Source organism: Buteo buteo, chromosome 26 (genome assembly GCF_964188355.1).
Source record: "Buteo buteo chromosome 26, bButBut1.hap1.1, whole genome shotgun sequence".
NCBI classification, from domain to species: domain Eukaryota; kingdom Metazoa; phylum Chordata; class Aves; order Accipitriformes; family Accipitridae; genus Buteo; species Buteo buteo.
In genome coordinates, this window is record NC_134196.1 from 15229426 (window position 1) to 15246946 (window position 17521).

Consider the following 17521-nt stretch of genomic DNA (forward strand, 5'->3'; position numbering starts at 1 on the left):
GCCCGCGGCCCGGAAGGAGAAAGACGAACTTCCGCCCGCGCGAGGTTCGGGGGGGAGGGGGCCGAGCTGCGCATGCGCCGTTGCGGGAGAGCGGGGAAGGCGGGACGGGCTGAGGCGAGCGGGGTCATGGTGGCCGTGAAGGGGCGAGGGCCTGCCCCGTCCTCCTCCTCCTCCTCCTCCTCCTCCTCCTCCTCCTCCTCCTCCTCCTCCTCCTCCTCCTCCTCCTCCTCCTCCTCCTCCTCCTCCTCCTCCGGCCGGGAGGGACCTGCCAGCCGCCAAAGGCTGCTCTCCTCCGTCAGTCCGCGGGAGCCCGCATTAAGCGACAAAGCTTAAACAAACAAACAAACCCAAACGCCAAAACGCCCTAATTTAAAAGTCTCAGGTGGTTATCTCGTTGCACGGAGAAGAGCACGAAGTGGTGGTTGTTTCTTTTCCTCTCCCGTTTCCCCCAGTGCAACTCGGACTACTGGCACCAACTTTTAAGAGGTAAAGTAGTAACCAGCGCGCAGGATCACTCAAAGTTACAAAACTACCCCCCCCCCCCCCAATGGATTTTGCACGCTTTTTAACTGTAGGAAAATACTGTTGCTGCTCCGTCAGCACAAATGACTGTGCCACTGACAATAGTTCATGGACTTGTGCTCTAGCACAAGGAAGACTGTCCAAACTGCATTTTTTAGCAGAGATGGGCAAGTGCTGAAAAGCACTTGCCAAGTACTCGGGTGTATGTGGGGCTACAGCTACAAGGGGGTACTCTGAGCAAATTTGGCATTTAAATTCCTCCTACAGAGGGATACATCTGGAAACAGCTGCAAAAGGCAGCAGAACTGCAAGACAACAGCCTGCAGTCTCACAGCTTGCTTAAGATGCTGGTAAAATGTCACAGCACCCAAGCTTAGTGTCTCGTTGAAGCTGCTGGAGAGCCTAACCTCAGAAGGCTTCACAAGAAGCAGAAAGCTGAGAAGCCTGATGAAAATTGGGTATGCACAAACACAAGCAAGTAGAAGACCCCAGGAGAGTGGATTAGTCATTTGGGAGATGTAGTTTCGGATTTAAAAAAAAAAAAGTTGTCCTTCTGTCACATAGACCATCATGAAAGCACAAGTGAAGGCAACAACCTTCATTACAGCAGAAAACTAAAAGAATGGTAAAGGAACCATTATATCCTAATTCAGTGCTACATATTTAACAGAGCTTACCTCTCAACACATCCTGAGAGAGCAGTGTGGCATTATTGTCCCTGTAGTGCAGCAGGAAGTTCAGAGTACTGCACAAATCAGTATCTGGTTCAATTCTTTGCCAACAGCTCGCACTCTTGGGCTAGACCTTCCTCAGGGCACAAAGGTGCAAACAAATGAGAGATGTAATAAGGACAGAGAAAATGCTTCCTTTATGTGCTGCCTCAAGTTTATTCAAAGCAATGACAGATGAGAACAAAGCAAGAGAAATAAGGCTGAAGAGAAATTAAGAGGGAAGCACGCATGCTTTAAAAAAACCCAAACCAACCTGTACAAGAATATAAAAGATCGGGGCCCTCGAGAGACCTTGTCTTTGTATATACAGCCTCCAAGTGCAGGCTGGGGAAGCACCTTAGAGGCTTCAAGTTGGCTCCAGTAAGGGGACAAGAGGCAGGGGAACAGGGCAAAAACCTGGAGGTGTGGTTTCAGGCAGTATTTTTTTTGGCTATCATCCCACTTCATATTTATCCACTGAGGGGGAAAGAGGGGGAAAAAAAAAAGGAGAAAAAAAGAACTGAAAGTCTCATGCAAGCATCTTACACTTCCAGGAAGCAGAAGGGAACACAAATTTTTCAGTCAGTGATATAAAGGACTCTGAATTTAAATTTTTAATTAAAAACTATAAATCCATCTTAAGTTTCACATATTTGTGTCAACACTGATCCTAACTGCAGCATGCTGTCAGAATATCACGAGGGGTAGTAATGCTCCATACTTAGAGGCAGGACAAGCAAAGACAACTCAGCAGCTAGCACAACTAACACAGAAACATGACATGCCTATCACCAACACCTGAGGTTCCTCTGCTCCCTACTAACTTTCTGTGAAGTTAGTGCAGTTTACAGGATGTACTAGGTTAAAGTTCAGGATAAATTCAGATTAAGTTCAGATTAAAATTAAATAAGTAAACTAACTCAAAACTCCAACTACCCTTTAAAAAATACATTTAGACAGCTCACAAATCAAATAAATTGCCCTAATGCATTGCTAAGCTGCATACATGACACATCTGCTTGTATAAAATCGTAGTCTTAATTCAGAACTATCAAAAGCAAGAACACAACAAAGTTCTTGTGCAATGCATGACAGCAGCACAACTGCATTCAGTACAAAGAAAACTAGAACCTACGCTATACCTTGTCTTTTTGTAAGAGAAGAAGAAAGCTCATGTTTTAGCCCATCTTAGTTGAAACACATGCCTGGAAGTGTGTAATTTTTCCACTTTTTAAAAAAATTTAAATGTAAGGAAACTTTTTTTTTAAACCAATCTCAAGAATTTAATTAAAGTGTTTATATGCTTGCTTAGTATCAAAATACCCGTGTTGACTCTCAAATTGTTTGCCGGGGGTCTTACCCTAAACAGATTGACTCCAATGCCTACTCCTATTGAGGAAGCTCAGCTAAAACCCCTTTTTTATTAAAAAGGAAAAAGAAAAGAGACAAATTTGTAACTGTCATTTTATTTGTGTCTGAAAATCATGACAGCAGTGCCAAAGGTCTTTGTTGTATTGGGCACATTACAAGCAGTAAACCCTGTTTATGAGAGCTGGGACTTCACATGTAGATTTTTGTACTTCATACAGGAGTGAAGTTACTGACTCCTCCGTGCTAGATTGAGTAGTATAAGGTAAAAATGCCACATAGTATGAAAAAGGAAAGCATAATGACGAAAGAAGGAACTATAACTTCTACTATAATTTCACTCAGTATCCAAGATTGCAGAAACACCCCTTCCCTCCAAGTTTACGGCAGCCAAAAGACATTACATGAATTAATTAGAAATTACAATGTCTTTCAAATGAAGTAGTTCACCCCAGCCACAACCTCAAAGAAAAAAAAGAAATCCTGCTGGCAGTGAACTTTCTTAAAACAAAGCTGTAGAGCTTGTTGTTTGGCAGAACTAATATTTTTTGAGGCTGAAATGAGTACAGTGGAATTATGAAGACATTTCTTCCTCTATTCATAAATCTCTCCCTAAAGAACATCTCACCAAAAACAGGAAGCCACCCTCTCCTTGACAATTCAAAATTCTGAAAATAAATGGGTTTGGAGGGTATTTAAAAAAAAAAAAAAAAACACACAAAAAAACACCACCACCCCCAACCCCAAATAACCCAAACCCCCAAACACAGAAAAAAGAAAAAAGAAGTCCACATTTATCTGTTGTTTGAAGCCCAGATATTGCAACATTGAGAACAAAATCAAGACTACAAAACCAACTTTATAGTGCCAGACTAAGAATGTAAAGTTTGCAACAAATGTGAGTATCATTCGAGAGTTTACTTTACAGAACAGAGAAGTTAAATTAGGTTTTAAGAATCTTCAAGTTGGTCCTAAACCTTTCAAAGAAAAGCATAAGGTGCTCAAGACTCAGAAATAAGAACCTAATTGGCTTAAGAGCTCTGCTGCACACAACTGCATTTTGTTACATATTTGAGCAACTTTTTCTTTGCTTTTATTCTCCTTCCCATACACAGGCAAAAATAAAAGCTGTAAATTGAAGTATAGCCTAATGCTGTTGGGAGAGCAGTTTAAAATTGGACAAAAAGCTTTCTGTCTACACTGATGCTTGGCTGAATCTTCATACTACAATTCAAAAAGTGCTATAGACAGCTGTATATAGACCACTATTTTTGACCATTCACACCTAGAAATAACTTTCTATTGTTGATACGTCTAAACTGAAGTCTATCTAGAACAAGTACAGTATTGTGGCAAAATTTCTCCCCCTCTAAGTTATTCCCCAAACTGGCAAAGATTAGAAAGCATTGGAAAAAAAACCATGAAGTTTGATTTGTCCATAGTTTCTTTAGAGCATTTTAAAAGAAGAAAATCCTCATCTTTAGTGCTCGCCCACGAGGAAACAGCAACTCTATTTACACCAGAAAAGGAGAAAATGCACAGTTTAATCCAAATTCCAAACTCCTCCCACCTCCCATTTCTAGTATTGCAATATCAGTACATATTACGAAACAAACTTAATATCTAATTCTACAATACTTTTCCAGAAGTTACGTTCTCTTATGCAGAAGAGCAGTAGTCTAAGCTTACAGTTCATTCATTTGGACATCTGAAAACATCTTGCAATGTCTCAAAATATTTTTGTAAGTTAGGCAAGTAGACATTCATTTCACAGAATAATTTGAGAATGAAAAAGGGCATTAGGAACAAGGTAAGGTATAAGAAAAATTTATACTGCAAGGAAAGAGTCCTAACAGGAAGAGTGCAATTCCATTAAATAATACGTCTGTATTTCGGGACATAAACATTACTTTTTCCATAGAAAGCTCAGACATTTAAATACCGACATATACCAATTTCAGATTAGGGTGGAAATAAAGCAGTCACAACCTTTGTGTGCACTGTAAGCATAAGCTAACTTTACAAGCAGTAATACATGTGTATTAACACTGAGTTTGGAAAATTACTGCGTTAGTTCTCAAAATATGAATTATGCATGTTTTCATCCAAAGCTTTAGGAGAAGCGCTCTGTTTCTGTACAAGTAGTTCAAGCGTGAACTTCTTAAGCGTTGGTACACAAAGCAGTTATCCTGGAGATATGTAAAAGTTTGTTCAAAAATTTCAGCAGAGGATTCTTTTCTAGAATTGGTAACTGCTTACATAGTTCCAATTCCTGTGGGGAACTGGATGTTCACTTCCTCAGCGGGAACAGCTTCTTATGCCGCAGTTACTTAGATATGAAGAAAATTCTTTCATGTGTTTTTCCTTATGCTTCATGTCCATCACTTCCTCAGCATCATTTTGTCATGCATCTTCCCTTTAACAACCAGGATACTGCTCCCTTGAAGCTTGCCTAAGTTTTCAAGGAGAAAAAACCTGGGGCTTAGGTATTACCTGGGTTATAATGTGTTGGCTTTACAAATCTGGTCTAAGTTCTAAAAATAGGGGGGTGGGGGGCAGTGTATATCATTTTTTTAGCACAATCTTTAGATGGTAAAGTTAGAGTTTCTGAAAATTTTACTTCCCTGGGGTTTGATCAAGCTGACTACCTCTAATGCTGAGGAACTGTACATTTACTATTCTACAAAGCAGCCAAGAATCCTTCAGTAGAGAGCTTTCAGGACAAAGCCTGATGTTCCCTGTAATTGGTACTCTTTGGCTGGACACTGAGACTAGACCAGGGCCCCCCTCTCTGATGTTATCAAAGAATTTTCTCTCCCTCCCACCCAATGCCATCTGTACAGCTGCCTGGAAAAGAAACACATTACAAAGAAGACTGATAAAAGGACAACTGGGACATAAAAGTGTTATAAGACCTGAATAAGCAGAGGTTGAAAATGAAGGGAGGAAAAATACTGATTAGCTCATCAAGGAGGAAGGTACCTAGTGGAAAAAAAGAACTAGAGCATCCAGTGCTCCAGTCTCATCTACTCTGGGGAGCAATCAGGATGCAGGGAGTACCAAAAGAGATATTTATGGGGATCATCAACCACATGTTCTGGTTTCTAATGATAAATGAAAAGGAATTTCAGTCTTAACAATAAATGAAAAGGAATTTCAGTCTTAACAATAAATGAAAAGGAATTTCAGTCTTAACTCTGACTCTGCACAGTGGAAAGAGTATATTACCTCCATTAAACAATGGTGATGACTGATGAAATTACCAGCAGGAAGGATCAGCTGGGCTCCTTAATTTACTTTGGGCAACATAAACTATCTCAAAGCTTACCAGTATTAGCTAACCTAATCTGACTGAATTTGCAGCAATTGATTAGAACAAGCTCTGATAATTCTGTGCCAGAGAAACAAGAGGTACCAAGTATTTGGTTGTGACATTAATTTTCAGCAGCACAGCCAAGATCAGGAAATCATCCACAGTCCACACATTCCACTTCACAGTCCAACAGTGTTAACAGATATTTAAAAGTCTGCAAAACTCTACACTCAGTACTGCAAGAAAGAATGCTCTTCTGCAGATTTCCTTGAAACCAAACAAATATGGTTCAATCATGCAGAAAAATCTTATTTTCTCCCAAGAGGATTTTTTTTTTTTAAGCTACACTAAGTCAATTTTAACAATGAATTCTTCCTGGAAAGAAGGAAAATAGCAGGCAACATATTTTCAAGTTCCCAAAACAGCCACTGATAGTCTAACCTTTGAAGACAGGTATTTTTGTTATGCTCTCTCTTACATTAGAGCTTGGAATATTGCAAGTCCAAAACTGTAAGTGGAATTTCATTCAGTCAGAAATTCATCCACCCTAGCACATGGGATGCTATTAGAAGAAGTATCTACAGCACGTATTTGTCAGAAGACAAAGTCATAATGGTTCCTTTTCGTCCTAAGATGTATGAATCTGCACTGTGCAAGAGATTTAAAATCAATATTTACTAGCACTACTAAAACACAAAACATTCAAGTAGTATATAACTGTAATGCAAGCCCTTGCATGGCAATCCAAATTTATTGAACTACTGATGCTAAGTCATACAAAATTGCACCACTTTAATTAAGGCTTTTAGTTTACATTTGGCCACCTCAAAGCAGTTGTAACATTAGGTTGGTCAATTTAAATACTGTGGCTCCCTGTTGGATATACACACAATCTTTACACCCAAACGTTAATGCATACAAAGCAACAAGGCATTGTTAAATAAATCAGCAAAAGTTAATTACTGCAACTTAGGCCCTGTGACCAATTACACATGATTAAAATTACTTCCCACATTCACATCCACAGTACTCTTCCACCATTTAACATCTCAACCAAAACGTTACACATGTAAAACAATCACTAACAGGCAAAAGTACTAAACCTGTATATTTGGTATTGCAAATACACTTAATGCATGAGCAAGCAAGGGAATTCACAGTGAGAATCTACAGCTGCAGAAGCCCAAAAATGATTTACAAAAAATTGTTAAATCATTAAAAAATCGTTTTAAAATATACACTTCTTGTTGTAGACCCCCACTGTACACACAACTATAAACATTGTTCCCTATGTAAACAAGGAAAAGGAAACATACAATAAAAGGTTGAAAAGTCTGGACATTTCCTTCCCAACAGATATTAAAGGCCATGTCTTTAGTCAGACGTTATACTGAAAGGACTCTTAAAGACTAGATCACTGTCTCCACAGGTTTTTCCTAAAATTAAAAAACTATATAGCTGTTGTGTTAATCAAAGCGCTTTTGTACAATACGATGATGATGATCCTGTATTTCTTTAAAAAAGTTACAATAAGCTACAAATACCGATGAAGCAAAGTTATCTGGAGTAGTCTATATAGGAGCTCTTTGGACTTTCTTTTATTATGCTAAAATAGTGGTGCTTTTAGGATTTACATTATTGTACTCTCCAATAGAAAGTGGGGATTGTTGAAGTATACAGTACACAGTTTTCATACATGTACAACATTGGTGGATGAACAATGTCTCTTATCAGTAATACTGGATGTAGGCTCTGGTTTTACCAGTTGCATACACTTAGAATATTTATAAGTAAAAATCTCTCATGACACTGGAAAGTGATTAGAATGTGCAAACTGATGTAGTAGCTTTCATCCATTTCTTAAAGGGTACCACCACAGGAAAGTCCATTTAAGATGTTGGTAGGTTTAATAAAGTTGGAATGCTGGCACTGTTGAATTGGGCAACAGTTCTTCAGACCTGTAACAACAAAACAAGAGGTTCGTATTAGTAACAATTTTTTGTCATTGCTCTTTAAGTTAAAACAACTAAAGCAGGAACTAGGAAAGTTCTTAGCAAATAGACTTAGAAAACAACCTTAGCACTTCTCCTCTACTAGTATAATTTCTACTGTACACATACAAATAACAGACTGTCTCAATTAGTAAAACTGATTTGGGATACATATGGCAATCCAAGCTGAACTGTGGTAGTAGTATTTGATGGGTGGGACTAGTTTTGCTTACAGTATGACAATTCCAGTGGCTTTAAAAACAAACACACATTTGGAGGATCAAAGCTCCTGAACCAAAAGCCCTGTTAAGGAAATGGGGCAGCCATTTCTGCCATCCTCAGTTAATGCTTTTGGAACTCTCTCAGGTTTACTTTGAACTGGTTCAAGTTGTTCAAATTAAGTAAGTTTTAATATTGATACCAAAAAGAGTTAAACATGCCACTATCTGAATATTAATAAAAGCCTGCAATTTATGACAGTGAAATGTCCTACCGGATCCTCCAGTATATCATATAGGTCTATCGGATGACAAAATAATGGATCATAGCACTGAAGCAAACGAACCACCATATGTCCAGTAAAATTGAAGGGAATCGAGATGAACAGGCAACTTGCATGATGTCAGGTCAATCAAGAGAGACCTCTGCCCATACTAAGGCCTGGAGGTGGAAAGAAGGAAACAACCTGCCCAAGAACAAGTTGCAGAAGAAAATTCATGCCTGCTGACTAACTTCTGAAAAGGCTTACTTAAAGAGCAGGCTGGAGCTTGCTTGAGCCTTCAGCAGCATTCTTAAAGCATGGATTTAGTCATGTAGAACATTAGCCAACTGCCAATGAGCAAGAAATTGATCTAGTCACCAATAGCTCGAGGTCAAATATTTGGAGTGTTACAATGATCACTGCACCATTCTCTTCCTAAGGTACTAATTACAATGCAGCCTATAAAATATCCATATAGTCCAAAGAAAGCAAGCTAAATTCCTATGGCATCATGCAAATATATCCAGGAGTTCAAAGCAGGAAGTGACATTTTAACATGCAAACTGCAATATTTTACAGTGTGCATTCCTGATAATTGAGCTCTTGCAGGATATTCTAATAAGCCTTTAAAAAAAGAAAACCCTGTTTCCAAAAGCTAAATTTTTGAAGTATCAGAATGAACATTGTTAATTTGAGCTCTACCAACACCTTAAAGCTTGAAAAAAAATTGATACTAGCATGAACAGTGTGTCTTGCATATATTTGCAGTTCTGACTTTGGAATGGCAAAATAAAGACCATAAAAATCTCTATGATAATGTAAATCAAGAGTTTTCAATGCTGTTCTGCATCAACAGCTACCACAGTTTAGGGTTTTCTGTCATTGTTGTTTTGTTTGTTTTTAATAGCCATAATACACAGAAAATTTTAAAAGGTTTACCTGGCTCAGAGCTACAGTACAGCTATGTATTAAAGTAGCTGACATGATGACTTTTTGCGTGCTTTTCCAGGCACTGGAGTTTTTCTGTTAATTTGTCGCACAAGGTCGTAAAAGATCTAAGAATATAAAAATCACTTGGTTATTGGAATTAAGAGGCTTCTCTCATAACCTTAAGCCTCGAATCTACACACATAATGTACTCACATACTCAAGAACCCCTGTAAATATTTAGTTATCAGAAAGCCAGAAAGTGAAATTGTATACTTAATTAATACCTAGGGGTTTTTACTGTTTAAGATAATTGTCTTCTAAGGGTTTTTCACTTTCAGTGAAGCAAACTGGAAAGGCATCTATAATCTGCAGCTATTTAACCTCTGGGTCAAATTTATCTGATATATGGCATGATATATGCCACAGTGATCAACTACTATATGCTATTACTTTGCAATTTAGCACCGAGGTCAAGAAACAGGCCACAGCTTTCTTCTAACTCAAATCACTCTAAGGATATTCTTTTAAAGAAAGTTCTAGTAAGTTAACTAAACATTTTCATGGTAACTTGAGTACACTGCATATTCAGTAATAGTCTCTTGTATCTGAATGAGATCATGCTTTTCCAGATACTTTAAAAATACTGAAGTCTAGACAATTAATTCAGCAGCCTCTCTAGGACTACAGCATGACATAAGCGTAACATTTCCTAGAAAAGTAACTCATGTATGAGACACTCTCACACTTTGAGTCTCCTAGAATTCTAATTAGAACATGATTTTGTTGAAAGGCTAATTTAAGACGAGTCTACATACTACAATTAAACAGCATCTGTTTTGTTCATAATCGATACAGTTGTAATTATTTCTGCATCTCCTAAATCAAGGAAGTCCTCGTACTAAAGCCATCCTAGAAGTTTCCTAAGCACTGGCTGCAAAGCAGCAAACATTCCAACAAGGGCTTTTAGTATTTGATGGAAGTAAGTTGTAGTTTATTAAACATATGACTTTTATATAGTTAAGCCGATTAATTTGTATTTAAGAAAAACTGAACAGTTTCCAGAAATTCTCAGCTAATTAAATGCACATTGCTTATTTTTAAAATCAGCTGTGCTTAAAACCACCATACTCTTTTGATTACATGCAAGTCTTGCACAGAGGGCCTTTCAACTTGACTGATGCTGCCAGCAATGTTTTCCAGAAGACACAATGAACTGGAGGGTTTATCATAAAATTCAAGCTGTTCCAGAAATGTAAATATTAACACATTTTTTCTCTAAAAATTCTGCATCCTTTTATGCTGCTGCCCCCACTGGATAAGAAGGCATGCGCTATGGCAAGTCCCAAAAATGCATGTGTTTGATCAGTCACCTAGCTCCTGCTAAACAAGTAAGTAGCTAGATAGTAAAGAGGCTTTTGCCCCCATTTTTCTTTACAGAACTGCTAATTTTGACAAAACCCTTAGGAGTTTTTGTTCTTATCATCTCAAATAATTTAATACCAAATAACTTAAATCAAATAGTTTGAAGGACTTAACTCAAAAGGTCTTTATTTATCCCAAATTCATATGAATATATTTGAAAACTAATTATACTAAAATTTATATAATTTTAAAAAGTCCCAAGTCAAAGCTAAATACATCCCTTAATATAAACATCTCACAAATTCTCACAATAGTAGGGTACAGTTTTGTCCACTGTGGTAACGTTACTCATAATTTTCTTAGTTTTTCCTTGTCAGATGGTAAATATTTGGTTACCAGAACAGTGTCCTATCCTTCTCTCCCTGCCACTTCCCCCCCCCCGCTGCCCCCCCCCGTAGGTAATGGGCCTTACCTCATTAACATTTATCTTTGATTTTGCAGAAGACTCTAAGAATGCACAGTTATTCCATTGCCTTGCTAGGTTCTGACCTTGTTCCTTTCCCACAACTCTTTCATCTTCCAAGTCACACTTATTGCCAACCAGAATCATAGGCACCTAAAAACCAATTTAATACCAGCAAAGAAATCACTAAAATTTTGGGAAGGCACAATGTAAATGCACACCTAAAACCCTATCTGAATCCCTAGAGCATCCTGACTTACAGAATAATCAAGCTCTGGTATAACTGAAACTTAAGTTTACAGCTGTGCGATACCTTGATCTTCAAATCTAAGTGACTGTATTTTTTGCCTGCTGTTTGGCAGGGCAGTAGGAGGAATGGTTTGAGGATTCAGTACACTGCCAACGGAGCAAACTTTGCATCTTCTAGATGACCTAATGAGATTTCATTTTTAGATGTTTAAGGCATCAAGAAGTCTACTGAAGAATCTGCTACAAGATTTTTAATGTTCAGAAATCCTGGAAAAAGTGGTCTGTACTCGGTAGTGTGATGAAGGACACTAAAGCTCCTTTACCATTCCTCTACTTCCAGCATATCTCCACTCCTTTCAAGAGCAGTTTGCTCACATAGTTCTTATTAGTAAGCTGATGCACAGAGAGGAAAGAAACGTGGTACCTTATCAAAATTATGAACTACAAAAACCGCTGAATTGACCTTTGTGGCAAGAAAAGGCAATCATACAAAGTTAATTTTGTTTGTTCTTCCCCTTCCTTTTACTAATTTAAGGACATAGCTAAGTTTGTCCCAAATTCAAGTGTTGAAAGAAAGGGTTACAATATTTTGACCATTTAATTTCCCCCCACTGAGAATGCAAATCATGCTCAAGCTTTGGCATAGGAAAAACTATGTAAATTTTGGTGAGAACTAAAGTTGCAACTTAAAGCTCATTATCCTTCTCCTGATACTATGGAATGGCTTTCAAGATTGAGGGGAGTGTTCTAAAAAGAAATACAATTCCAAGGAAATACTACCAAAATACTACCAAAGAAAGGTTATGCTAGTCAGCATAAATATACCATGTAAACTAAGGTTTCAAATATCATCACACTTATCTTGATTTTAGTGTACAAAATTAAATTGATGCTAAACAAGGCTATAACTTGGTAGGTTCTGAATGGGAAAGGTACATGCAATTTAAATACTATCATTTTGAGATACATTTGTGATAATGGGTAATAAATCACTTCTAGAAGAAATCTGCTGAACGTAGACAAGACCTCCAAATGCTTACGGTTAAGAAAGTACAAGGTGGTTTGTATTACAAAAGTCACAGTGAGCTTTCCTGAAATTGAAGCATTTAATACATTCTGCGTCTGCTGACAGCGGAAGTGTATGTGGATACATACAGCAAGGAAGGCATCAAAGTTTCCATGAGCACAGTTTAAATGAGAAGAGCACACTTAAAAACTGTTCATTGCTTGCTTTTTTTTTCAAGGAAGTTTTTCCTGCCTGATGGCTACAACTTACGAGGTGTTTCTGTTAAAAACACGCTCTTACTGCTGTTTCACATTTGAAATAGCCTTTCATACATTTATTAAGGGACTGAGTATTCACTTCCTACAACCGTAGTAAGTTTTTAAAAATCAGTTATAAACTGGAATGTTTTAGCATCCTTTATCACTTTAATAATGCTGAGAGGTGTGTATTGAAATTGTGTGGAAATAGCACGACCAAACTTACTTGCAAGCACAAACACACAAAACATAAAAGCTATGTAACATGCAAGTTTAAAGCTTACAGTACTGTCTTTTGCAAGAACTTAGAATTTTGTCCTTTTCAAATACCATATTGAAGAGAAAACTTAAAACTGTAGGTTTTTTTAAACCTTCATTGGTAGCAATTGAGGTAAGAATAGAGTTGCCTTAGAAATGTCTTCTGCAGTACTAGTGAATAAGGTTATATACAGTTTCAAATAGAGTATTTTAAAGGAAGAGATTAAAAAGACAATTCGCTACATGCCACATGACAAGTTACAATTTCTCCAGTTTGCCTTAAAAGTTGCATTTTTATACTATGCATCTACTGGTTGATATGTCTCAATTTAAAGCTTGGAAGCTATCTGATCACAGTGTATACATTACAACATCTGTATGAAAACTCTAAATATAAGTATTAAGCATTTTTAGAGATGCTTACATCATCAGTGTCTTTGACTCGAAGAATCTGTTCTCTTAGATCCTGTAAATCATTAAACGTGGACTGTGCTGTGATGGAATATACTAATGCAAAACCTTGTCCATTTTTCATGTATAGGTCTCTCATTGCTGTAAACTGTTCCTGTAATTAAAAAGTAGATACAGATGTTGGATTCAATTTGCACTTTCCTTGCACAAACTGCTATACAGTTCAGGTCACAAATGGATCGCAAGTATGATGCATTTGTGCCCCCTCCCCCCCCTTTAAATTGAACAATATTTTACTGTTTGACTATAAGCATTATAGTAAACTCAACTGCTTTTAAAGAAATCTGAAGTTTGGAACATTATCTGGGGTGGCTGAGCAACATCTAGATATTGCCAAGGGCTACACCCTGGGAAAAAGTGACAAACTAGAGTAATTTCATGAGAGAAGAGGTACAGTAGAAGGTAAAGTGTAATCTGTAGATTACAGAAGTTACATTCCTCCCCAGTTGCTCCTTACGTACCAACTTTTTCCCACCTCCTGATTGTTCTTTAAAATGCATTGTAAAGTAAATGCATCCCTTTTCAGCCTCCATTTTGTCGTCTATGTTAAATTCTACTTTAATTTTCAAGGAGATTGGCTAGAGGATGGAGACACTCAATAGACTTGTCACATTTCCTAAGCTTTGGTGACAACTACGATATTGCATACGAAGACTTGCTGGTGCACTGCACAGCAGCATTAGGACTTCTCCCTCTTTGAAAACTCTAACGAGTATGACTGTGGAACAGCATTTGCCTTTCTCGCATCTGTGACTCCAGCTATCTTGTGCCTGATCAATCACTCACCAAGTCCCTTGCTATATGTCAGTGAAAAGCACAATTTATTTCGAGAGAACAGCCACTCCATCTTTCTGTAGATTTACATGGCCTTACTCTAATACAGAGTTTAAATAAGTTATTATTGGACCAGATTAGTATTACAGTTCAGAGAACACATGTTACACTCCAAGGGTCTTGAGCGTATGCTCACTGGAATCAATGAAGGAAATGACTGGTTTCAGTAATTTTGGAACTAGTCAGAGAAAAACCTGACCAGTATGCAAAGGGTCAGCATAAACCCTGTGCTTTGAGTTCCCCTAAGCTGACTAAAGCGATACTATTTTTATCCCAATGTCAGAGTACATCTCGCACACAAAAGAAAAAGGGAAGAAGAAGAAAGTACGTATTCTCTACAGCAACAGAAATCAAACCTGAGTAACCATCGGGCCTAAATTCTCCTCTAGGCAATATGAACTTAAAACAGCAGCACAATCTTATTTAAAATGCTCAATCTCATTTTTCCCCTATTACAGAACATGAACTCACAGGAAACTTGTAAGTAATTTTCTGCTGCTATACTCAAGTTTTGTTTAAATACTAGTATGTTAAAGAACATCCTTTAATCGAATGCACTGACCACAGCTACTCTTTAACAAATGAGGAAGGAAACATGTCACCATTTACATCCCTACAGCTTTTGATGGTTTTAATACTGTACATCAGTACTTAGGAAAGTTGGGTTTTACATACCGTTCCTGCAGTATCTAAGATTTCAAGCATACACTGTTGTGCATCTACTTCAACTTGCTGTCGAGAGAGAACAATGTGGTTAGAATTTTTCGTCTTGCAACTCTCCCCTCCAAAGACACCAGGAATTGTGTGATTTTTATAAGCAAATTCATAATGCATAAAGCAGCATAATGGCTTAGGAAGTTTATATGGATATACACTTTGAAAACAGCAGGAAGAAGCCTTTCAAAGAGCCCTAGTGACATTTTCAAAAGCAGCATCAGCAGCCAAGTACCACTTTGCAAAGTGATTAGGGATTTTTGATTATTAAAAAGGAGGCTGCTAAATTTGTAATGATGGTTATCAGCAACTACCACAACTAATTTCTACTTGTTTCAGGGATCATTCACAGATTGAAAGAAAAGTACAGGTGAAAGCTACAAAGTTGGACTGGCATATTAATGCTCATTTGATAGTAATTTAGATCAACAAAATAATAAGTAGTAAATAGCAAACAATAAACCAAGCACACCATTAAGAGTGGTGTCCCCTAAACAAGCCTTTAGTGACACTAATCAGGAAACTGATCCAGCTTAGAGAAATTTTCAAAAAATAGAAGGTTTAAGAAGGTAGATCAATTTCTGTATCTATTTCAGAGTTCCTCTGTCTAGTTTCTACCTCAAAAAAAAAAAAAGAAAGTAGCTGTGAGGGCAAAGGATATGGACATGCCTTCAAGCAGGCTACCCACTTCCCCCCACCCCTTTCAAGCTATTGGTACACTTCCCTTGTTTCTATTTGCATGTAAAATTCCTAGTTGGCAGTTCATGACTCAGAGAACTTCGTGCCCCCTATTCCCAATACATGCATTATCACTAGTTTAACTTTGAGCTTTTCTTTTGTAACTAGATTTGAGCTTGCGGGGAGGGGAAGAGGAACATTTCCACCCTTCTCACACCTCCCTCATGTCCCTTAAGGGTGGAGATTCCTTCAATAACCACTATTTTAGCCTGTATTGCTGACAAAGTTATTCAGCTAATTAAGCAGCATCTATTCTCTTTATGAAGAAATATCTGGGGAGTAAACCAAGGCATCAAGTTTCAAGACTTCATGCTCAATTATTTCGTTCCAGACAAACTTAAAATATTTCAAGCCACATCCTCTCAACTTCAAATATTATATAATTAGATTTAACATTAACGGTATAGAATTGCAACTGCCAAACCAATATATTTTGAAGTCACACAAGTCAAAAAGCAAGTTAGAATTCTAACAGTGAGGGGAAGAAAATGACTGCCTAAAGTGTTGTCCAGACTTAAGCAAGACTTCAACAATCTGGGTGATTTGAAAAGAAGAATACAGAGATATTCCTAGTCATTTCAGGACCAAATCTCAAAGCAACATTTTAAGATCTTTGCTAAAAAAAAAAAAATTAATTAGCAAAAGGCAAAATTTCTTAAGATGGCTTTACTTTTTCATGCTCCATGGAAACAGTCTTTGGAAAAATTCACCCAGCAAACATCATGAATCTAGTATGACCTGAAGAATGTAAATATATAACAAAGGAAACATTTCACTTTAGCACAGCTTGTGAATATTTTTGGAGTCATTTATTGGGCCTGACCCAGCAAATGCCTGCACCAAACATTGGGATAGGGTCCAAAATTCCTGCTCGTCTAATACAGAAAAAGTAAGTGGCTATGTAGAATTTGTTGTTGCTGTTGTCTCTTTAATAAGAGTTCTAGCTTTGGCTTGAAGCCCACATGCTTAAACAGACTAGGATTTTGCCAGCATACAGATTTCTATGAGGTCAAAAAACAAGTGTGAAATTATCATTTTGCTCTCACTAATTCCTCTTCTGTTCAGAAGAGATTCTGATGACTATAAGCTGCAATGGCTGTTAATGCAGCCTCTTTATTCCATATAAACATAGTCCAGTGCTGGGAGAGGAGGCCCTGCAGTTTTTGCCCATTCCCAGCTAGGGTTTGTGCATCTTGCCTTCTTTGTATAGACACTGGCATTTTTGTGGCCACATGGTGAGCTACATCAGAGTATCAATGCATCTGAATAGTAATTCAGCTAAAAAAAGAAAGATTAAGAAACTGACACAGCTGAAAATGAATCTGCTTCACCAAATGGTTAACTGTTTTGGTAGCAGTCCAGATGTAAACTATCTTAGCTTGGAATATTAATCATGGTCTCAGCTGAAACTGAAGAGTGAGCAATATGGAGATTCAAGATGATGCAAGGAGAGTCAGACCTTTCAGCCTGTCATGCTGAAGATGGGAAAACAGAAACTAACAGGCCACTGTAAGTGTTTGTTCATTTATGATAGGTTTGTGTTAACTTATTAATAAAACAACAGCCCACCTAATGGAAGCATACCAAGCTATCAGTTAAATTGTTAGGAATACAGTATGATGCCTCCAGTGTTCTAAAGGTGAGCCAAGTTGTTTTTAGCAGATTTTCCTAGTAGCAAAGAAGCTTAGAGCCTCAAACATACAAATCCAAATCTACCTGCATATACTAACACACACACAAACTGCTAATAAATATTATAAAAAAGTGGTAGTATATTTTACTTTTTTTTTAAAAATCAATGTTCCCAATTCTGACAATGAAATTACCATTTTTTAAACTGACTAGCTAGTAAGG

The 17521-nt window shown here is 37.5% G+C and overlaps 1 protein-coding gene across 1 annotated transcript in view; it reads right to left on the reverse strand.

Moving 5' to 3' along the window:
* Positions 1–6631: 6631 nt before the first annotated feature.
* Positions 6632–17521, reverse strand: part of RAP1B (RAP1B, member of RAS oncogene family) — a 31817-nt gene continuing 20927 nt past the window's right edge. The window contains exons 4-8 of the mRNA XM_075058125.1: positions 14891–14947; positions 13335–13475; positions 11150–11293; positions 9325–9440; positions 6632–7871 (exon numbers count right to left, since the gene is read on the reverse strand). Coding sequence (XP_074914226.1) covers positions 9354–9440; positions 11150–11293; positions 13335–13475; positions 14891–14947 — 429 coding nt within the window. The 3' untranslated portion in view covers positions 6632–7871; positions 9325–9353. The remainder of the gene's footprint in view (positions 7872–9324; positions 9441–11149; positions 11294–13334; positions 13476–14890; positions 14948–17521) is intronic.